Below are 8,722 nucleotides of genomic sequence, written 5' to 3'. Positions count from 1 at the left end.
TATTAAACGGCTAGAGAGGAGGAAATATATGATGATCAAAGTCAACTAATTGCCATATATAATCATGGTATCAATCAAGCAAATTTGAATTTTGATCTTTTGAAGCAGTGGCGGACCCACCCTTGGTCCAGGTAGGTCACGTGACCTAGCAAAAAAAAAAAAAAAAAAAAAAAAAAAATTAAATTTAAAAAAAAAACAAAAAAACACGGACAGTACTGGAAGGGGAAAAGAAACAAAACAGAGACCAAATCCAAAATACACGCACTCTCATTCTCTCAAATCTCAATCTCTCTCTTCGCTCTTCGTGACTCACTCGTCGCCGCACCGCCTCGCCGGCCGCTCCATCCGCATACACACACACACACTCGACGCTCTTCGACTCTTCTTGCTGCTAGGTAATTAAGTTTATTTTTAAGTTTTTAAATTTGTAAATTATACCCAAATTGTTGAATTCTTGGGTTGAGTACTTGAATTTGTGATTAATTGAGTTGATTATGTAATTTAATCTAGTCAATTAGTGTGTGTTCTATTGTTTTTTGAAATTGTTGATAATTTATCAATTTAGGGAGTTAGGGTTTTTGAATTTTTTTTTTTAGGAATTGAAATTGTTTCCTGTAAATTGATAATTTGATATTATAAATTGTTTCCTGTAAATTGATATTATAAATTGACAGTAAAATTGATTAATTGATGATTTCATATTAGAACTTAGGGTTTCAGGTTTTTTTTTTTTTGGAATTGATTAGTTTGGATAATTGCATATGTGGATTGTAAATTGAAGCATTTGTGGTTTTCTTAATCTAATTGTTAATGTAACTTAATTTTCAGAATGAAAAGGAAAAATATGTGTGATATCACAAGTTTCTTTGGTCCGAAAAATCCCCCTCCTCCACAAAGTCCTCCTCCTCCACAAAATCCTTCTCCTCCACCTCCTCCTCCTTTACAAGATCCACCTCCTTCACCACAAAATCCTTTTCCTCCACCTCCACCTCCACCACCAAAAAATCCTTTTCCTCCACCTTCTCCACCACAAAATCCTTTTCCTCCACCACAAAATCCTCTTCCTCCACCTCCTCAAAATCTTTCTCCACATCAAGAAAGTGAACAACATTCTTCTCCATCACATAACTTTACTCTCAATGAAGATGGACAATTTATTCCTGAAGTTACTTCAAGTCCTAGAGCTCGGGTTGATGATGGAAGATTAAGTGAAGATGATATTGCTAATTGTAGGGAATATTTCAAGCATTACAATAACCCCAAACTTGAACCCCACTGTGATCATACACTAAAGTACGGTGGCGTTCCAAAGGGAAAGAAAAAGAGCAAAAAGAGTCGCCAACAAGTTTTAGGAACTTGTAAACCCAAAAGATAATCCAAAGGACCGTCAACTACTCCATAAGGTCTTGAACCAAACAGGGTCCGGGGATGAGGGTACGAATCCAATCTACAAAAGAAAGGACCCGCCCTATAAAAATAGGCCTCTACTTTGTTCTGCTCGTATTCATGTGCGCTTTTCGAATAACATACAAACATTATATTGATCCTACCCTGTTTATCTATGTTGGTTGAGTATTAATGCACAAATAAAACTATTATTGGCGATCACTTGAGTTAAAATCACATTAGCCTAAACCAAATTAATAATTATCTTATTAAGCGTGATTTCAAGTACAAATTCCCTTTAACAATCATAAAAGGTGTGATAAAGCAATAACGATAAAATATATCAAGCAACATAATAATAAAGCAAGAAATAATAATAACGATGATAATAACATGATATAATAAAGCTTAAATATAATAGCAAGATCTTAGGCATGATACTAACAAGATTAATAACCAATCCCTAGCATGTCACTAAACAATAAAGATCGAAGCTTCAAACCTAACATGGTACTAACATGATATTAGAAAGGATTAAAGGCACCCTAAACATGATACTAGAAAGCAATAAATAACATCCTAACATGATACTAGAAAGCATTAAAAGCATCCTAACATGGTACTAGAAAGCATAAAAAGCATCCTAACATGATACTAGGAATATTAAACAATAATAAGCATGCAATCTACATTGTTAATAAAATAGGGAGTAAGCTAATCTACTTACTTTGAAGCCTCGTACCTCTTTCTAATAACAAAATACACGAGTTAGTAAACTTCAATGAAAATCAAGAAAGAATAATTAAAGAACTAAATTAAGATCAAATTAAATAAAGTTTTGACTAGTTTTGGACCAAATCCTCAGAAATTATCAAACCTTGCACATCTAGGGCGAAGGCGACTTCGAACTTGGCTAGGAGACTCTATGTCTTGTGAATGCGGAATATTGTTTGGAGATTGTTTAGAAAGAGAGAGAAAGAATTAAGCTATATTGCTTAAGAGAGAATAGAGACAATTAAGGATGAGAGATGATGATAGATTGAAAGAGAGAATTGTTTGTAGAGAATTGTTGATTCTAAAAACAGGAATTCGGACCCTATTTATAATGAAAATAGTCCGGAAAATAATAGAATTTCATAAGGAATAAAACTACACGCTGTCGCCAGGAATCGACTCTGTCGCGCGGCGACAGGGTCTGTCGCGCGGCGACAGACTTGTCGTTTGGCGACAGGGTCTGTCGCGCGGCGACAGACTTGTCGTTTGGCGACAACCTGTATTAGCGCGTTTTCTTCACGCGGAATCCGATCTTTAATCAACTTGATCTACGGAATCCGTACAGAAGATAAAATACGTATTTTTAAGATAATAAAACGATATTTTACTCCAAATAAAAGTCTATTTTAAAATAATTAATTATTAAATCTAATAATATTAGAATTAAAAAGAACTTTCTAGAAAACTATAATTAATCCTAATAATTTTAGGAATAATAATTAACATTGGGCCCTCCTCTAGATCATTGGGCCGTATTTAAATAATCAACCAGACCCAATTTAGTATTTTGGCCTAACTTCCTCATTATTCATCGGAATTGGGCTTATAATATATCGTTGGAAAGGTCTTTTCGAGCCCCATCCAACTACACAATTATTGGACCCTTATCATGGACCAAACTAAATTGGATTGGACGTTTTCATGAAATAGAGTGGGTTTTCGAAAACAGAAAGAATAGATTTAACAAAAACTAACCGCAACACTTGACTTTTCACACTTTCACCTTATTCGATTATGGTTCGACGTGAAAAGCATTCATCACTGGGTTTGGTTTTGGGGAGACACAATTTGGTGTCTACACTAATCTTCCACAAGACCCGGGACAAAGGAGAAAAATGAGTGATTTTCATCCTGATGATAGAGATTTAGCGAGGAGGACATACCTTCAAAGAAAGCCTTGCCAACCTCAAGATTTTGAATATCCTCAAACATTTTTCGGAACCAAGAGGCGTCGATTTAATGTCAAATGGTTTGATACTTGGGGCTCTTGGCTGGAATATAGTGTTTCCAAAGATGCTGCTTTTTGCTTCATTTGCTATCTATTCAAGGATAGTAACACTGTTGGAGGTGATGCTTTTGTTTGTGATGGTTTTCGTGGTTGGAATCGATTAAACACAATTCGAGATCATGCAAGCAAACACATGAGTGCTCACCATAAAGCTGTGACTGCCATGGAGTTATTCAAGCAACAAAAGGGTAGTATTATCACTGCTCTATCAAAGCAAACGGCGGAAACTAGAAGTTCTTATCGTAAGCGATTGGAGGCTTCAATCACAACCATTAGGTGGCTTACTTTTACTTCAGGGGCTACCTTTTCGTGGTCATGATGAAAAAGAAAGTTCATTGAATAGAGGTAATTTTATTTCTCTATTAACTCTTCTTTCTAAACATGATCTTGAATACTCCAAAGTTGTTTTCAAAATGGCACCCGGTAATTGTCAAATTACTTCTCCAACTATCTAAAAAGATATCATCCATGCTTGTGCAAAAGAAACAACTAAAGCAATACTTGAAGATCTAAATGGTGGTTTTTTTGCTATCCTTGCTGATGAGTCTGCCGATGTTTCCGATAAGGAAAAATTGGCTCTTTGTTTGAGATATGTTGGTAAAAAGGGATAAGCAAGTGTGTGAAAGATTTCTTGGTGTTGTGCATGTTGCTAATACTACTTCCTTGACTCTTAAAGCTGCTATTGATTCATTACTCATGGAGTATTCTTTGACTTTCTCTCAAGTTCGGGGTCAGGGCTATGATGGGGCAAGTAATATGCAAGGTTCAATCAATGGTCTCAAAACTTTAGTATTGAATGAATGTAAACAAGCATACTTTGTACATTGCTTTGCTCACAACTTCAATTGACACAAGTTGCCCTTGCTAAAAAAAATTCAGATTGTGCTTGGCTATTTGTTGATGTACTTGCACCTCTCTTGAACTTTGTGGGAGATTCACCTAAGAGGAAAGAATATCTTCGAGAAAAACAAGTTGATCAAGTTGTTGAGGCATTATCCTTAGGTGAAGTTGAATCAGGAACTGGTTTGAATCAAGAACGTGGCTTAGGTAGACCTTGTGACACTCGTTGGGGGTCTCACTTTAAAACAATTTTGAATGTGCTTGATTTATATCCTACAATCTTGAATTTTCTTGATTCCATTGCCGAAGTTTCTGATACAGTTGATTCAAATAAAGCACAATCTATCACACACTTGTTGATGTCATTTGATTTTGTATTTGTGGCACATTTAATGGTTGCTATATTTGGGATAACAAATGAGTTGAATGTGGCTTTGCAAAAACATGATCTGGATATTGTAAATGTAATGGAAATGGTTGATGTAACCAAGTTTAATCTGCAAAAGTTGAGAGATGAAGGATGGGATTCTCATTTGGAGGAAGTTACTTATTTTATGGATAAACATGGAATTGAGGTTCCTAATATGGAGGGGAGATATCATGTTCCCGGGAGAAGAATGTATAGAGGTAATGGCCCACAAGTGACAAATCTTCATCATTTCCGGGTTGAAGTTTTTCTTAGTGTCATTGATCTTCAACTACAAGAATTGGAAAATAGATTCCCGAAGGTAAGTAAGGAACTACTTGTATGTATGTCTTACTTTAATCCCACTAATCGTTTTGCTTCATTTGACAAAAGTAAATTGATTCAACTTGCCAAATTCTATCCTAATGAATTTCCAAGTAATGAATTGAAATTTTTTGGTTATTCTCTTGATAATTTCATCGTTGCTATGAGAAATGATGAGAGGTTTTGGAATTTGAAGAGTCTTAGTGAGACTTCCGTGAAACTTGTTGAGACGGGAAAGCATGAAACCCATGAACGAGTGTACTTGCTTTTGAAGTTGGTTCTAACTCTACCCGTTGCAACGGCAAGTGTAGAAAGGGTATTTTCAGGAATGACGCAAGTGAAAGATAAATTGCGTAATAGCATGGGAGATCAAATGTTGAATGATTGCTTGGTTACTTATATAGCGCGAGATATGTTTTTGAATGTTGACATAAATGAATGATATTATAGATCGATATCAAAACATGAAAACTCATAGAGAGCAATTGTAATTTCCTTTATTTGGTTGTAATATGGATATTTATTACTTTTGGAATGTATTTTTTTTTAAATATTAGCTTTTTTTTTTTTTAATATTCTTGCATTAATTATTGATTAGTAGTCGGTGGTGACCTAGCACCCGAAAAATCCTGGATCCGCCACTGTTTTGAAGCAAAATCAATGAACCTAGACTTGGAGTTGTACTATGGGAATAAGTGAATAACTCCAACATATGTACTACAAGAGGATTCGGGTGAACATTTTAGGACTAAAATTTGCCCATAAAGGACTATCATTTGGGGACGGATGGAGTAAGTTAATAGATTGGGGAAAATGTCCAGAATTGTCTACTTGACAATTCAGACATGAGTTTAATCATATGTACAATAATGTACAACACATTGCCCGGTATATCTATCATTCTAATCCTAGAATTCTAAGATTAGACTATTTTCAGGTATGAAGGTGACAATAATAATCACAAGTACCAACCCAAAAGGAAGAGGGGAAGGGTTACCCAACCAAGCAACATTCATAAGTTCCTCTTTTGCAGCAGCATAATCAGGGAAGGTGAGTTAAATAAAAATCATCATCTGACAAAATTGCATATAAAGGCATCCATTGAGCAGTCGCACCAGCCACCTCATATGACAAAGTTCATCACATCTTATAATGTTGGCTTCCCATTTACTAAAAATTCTACCGTAGTCGTCGGCTACGGACGACTACATACGACTACGGTAAGAGATTAAATCCCATCCGTTTATTTTTTTATTGACTAATCCTAGCTGTCTAATTCGATACCTCAACAAAACAGTCATCATGTCTAGTAATCAAGTCATTGCACAGTCATCAAATCTAGTCATCAAGTCATTACACAATCATCTAGTCTAGTCATCAAATCATTACAGTCATCAAGTCTAATCATCAAGTCATTAACTCTAGTTTGGTTAAATTTATTTTTTCAAAAGTTTTTTTTTTCCCTTATTTTTCAAATTATTAAATTCTTATATTTTGTTTAATTTCATAATTAAATTGATCATCATATAATCAATAGTAAAAAAAATTAGAAAAACGATGACATTCATGACAAGCAAAAAATTGAAAATTAATTGAGAAACATTAAACGAACAATGGCAGCCATTGATCGAAATTTGCAGTTCTCGAAGAATAAAAAAGAAACAAAAAATTATAAAAATGAAAATCTCCAAAACATGGGCAATAAAAAGCTACTGTGTACGCTCCATGTCTTATTTCTTTCTTCCCCAAATCTAATGAGTACATACAAAAAACATAATTCATGGAGTTTGATATAAGTGAACAAATTAAATGAAATCGATCAATCGTTTTTCTCTGTTCTTGGATGGAAAATGATTACTTTTTTTAATTGGAAGATATAATTTCAAGATTCATCCGCAATTGTTTTTTCATTATAATTTTTTTTTTGTTGAATAGCAATCCGCCATTGTTAAATGTTAAGGTTGAATAAAGGTTGAAGATGAATAATACTATTTTAATTTTTTTTTAAATTCCTTTATTACGTGCGTTTTATTAGGGAAACAAATATTCCCTACCTTATACTTTAACGCTCAATATTTTATACAATTATGCTAATCATGCGTTTAAATTCTTATATTTAATTTAATTTCATAAATTAAAATCAATCATTTATTTGTATTATCACTCATTATATAATTATGTCTTAACATTTGATCAGTCGTACATTCAAGATTAATACGTATGTCAAGAATTAATTTTTGATTTTTATTCATTTAATGATATTGGGATTCATTTTTAGATTAGTCACATTATTTTGTGTTTAACTTTGATTAGTCATATGAATTCATGATTATTATCCGCCATTGTTGAATGTTGAAGCTTTTTGCATGATTTCAGGGTTAAATAAATAAAAATAAAATAAAACAAGATATTAACTAAAACTGATAAGGTGTTTCCATGATTTTAGCTTCATTTTTTTTATTCAAGCAGGCGTTAATTTTGGAGGTGTTTCTTTTTTTTTCTTTTAAATATACAGTAAAGGCGTGATTTGGGAGGGTATCATGATAAAATCTTTCCTTATATTTTAATTATTTCAATTATGTAAATAATTTTTTTTCAAAATAAAAAATATTTAAATAAATAAAAATAATATCTTAATATATAAGAGGGAGGAATCTGTTCTATAGATAAGTATCATCCTACAAAATATGTTAATTAATTTCATATAATATTTTTATCAACAATAAATAATTTTCGTTAACAATATTTAGTTTTTATAAATTGGGGAGGATGTACAGGTAGTCAGGTACAACTATTGACGTACCTTTTTTTATTTTTGTATATATGTAATTAAATTATGTAACATGGATTGTTACAACTTTACAAGAATATTTTCTCTTGTTAAGATTATAATAACGCTTATTGTTTAGTGAAATGGTTTGTTTGTATTTTTTTAAAATAAAAGATTACATCTTTAATTATAACTACCAGATGAACGGATTTGTGCAATAGATACACGGTTTATTTTTATTTTTTTAAAATAGTAAATGTCAAGAGTTGACAAATTGAGCCTATGATCTATATTATATTAAATACCCTAACACATTGGAAATGCCCAATCAGTGTTTGGTATGGTATCAAACATAATACAGTAAGGTCTAAGATGATTCGATGAACTAATTGATGTATTTGTTATTCATAATGAGAAATACCACTTTAACAAAAAATATTCCTTTTCTTTTTTCTTTTCAAAAAAAAAAAAATCTTTTTAAATCTTTTTTGTCCTTTATAATAATAATAAAAAGTAAATGATAGAAATACGTATAAAAATAGATTATATGGTAAATCTCATGCATAATTGCATATAGTAGTAACTAGTTTAAATCCCGTGCAATGCACGGTTTTTACTTAACCTAATTTTTAATTACAATATTAATTTAACAAAAACTTGAAATAGATACTTGAATTTCTTTTAAAAAAACAAATAATAATAATAATAATAATAATAATAATAATAATAATAATAATAATAATAATAATAATAATAATAAAGGGAAAACAAAACTTGAGTTTAATATTATATTGATGTCAAAAGTTATTGATCATTAAACATTTGTTTTTTTAAAAAAATAATAGGATTTTACATAAGAATTAAATTTTATGTTATTAATTATAACCCGTGCAATGTACTTTTTTTAGAGAAACATGTGCAATGTACATACCTC

At 32.0% G+C, this 8,722-nt stretch overlaps 2 protein-coding genes across 2 annotated transcripts; both read left to right on the top strand.

Annotated features, from left to right (window-relative positions):
- Nucleotides 1-223: 223 nt before the first annotated feature.
- On the top strand, nt 224-4,277 carry LOC145571911 (uncharacterized). The gene is made up of 3 exons (XM_081630936.1): nt 224-395; nt 829-1,228; nt 3,246-4,277. The coding sequence occupies exons 2-3, from the start codon at nt 830-832 to the stop codon at nt 3,765-3,767; spliced, it is 921 nt and encodes a 306-aa protein (XP_081487062.1). The 5' UTR covers nt 224-395; nt 829; the 3' UTR covers nt 3,768-4,277.
- LOC145570818 (uncharacterized) lies at nt 4,040-5,460 on the top strand. Its single transcript, XM_081629949.1, has 2 exons — nt 4,040-4,211; nt 4,328-5,460. The coding sequence occupies exons 1-2, from the start codon at nt 4,040-4,042 to the stop codon at nt 5,458-5,460; spliced, it is 1,305 nt and encodes a 434-aa protein (XP_081486075.1).
- Nucleotides 5,461-8,722: the final 3,262 nt, after the last annotated feature.

This window comes from Chenopodium album, chromosome 12 (assembly GCF_948465745.1).
Source record: "Chenopodium album chromosome 12, dcCheAlbu1.1, whole genome shotgun sequence".
Lineage (NCBI taxonomy): Eukaryota > Viridiplantae > Streptophyta > Magnoliopsida > Caryophyllales > Amaranthaceae > Chenopodium > Chenopodium album.
This window is presented reverse-complemented; position numbering and strand designations above follow the sequence as displayed.

Excerpts from the sequence above, each read along its gene's own strand:
- LOC145571911 (XM_081630936.1), top strand. The coding sequence starts at position 830 with ATGAAAAGGAAAAATATGTGTGATATCACAAGTTTCTTTGGTCCGAAA. Across the intron at positions 1,229-3,245 it reads GTGAAGATGATATTGCTAAT|CTTCCACAAGACCCGGGACA; the intron begins TGTAGGGAATAT and ends GTCTACACTAAT.
- LOC145570818 (XM_081629949.1), top strand. The coding sequence starts at position 4,040 with ATGTTGGTAAAAAGGGATAAGCAAGTGTGTGAAAGATTTCTTGGTGTT. Across the intron at positions 4,212-4,327 it reads TGGGGCAAGTAATATGCAAG|ATTGTGCTTGGCTATTTGTT; the intron begins GTTCAATCAATG and ends AAAAAAATTCAG.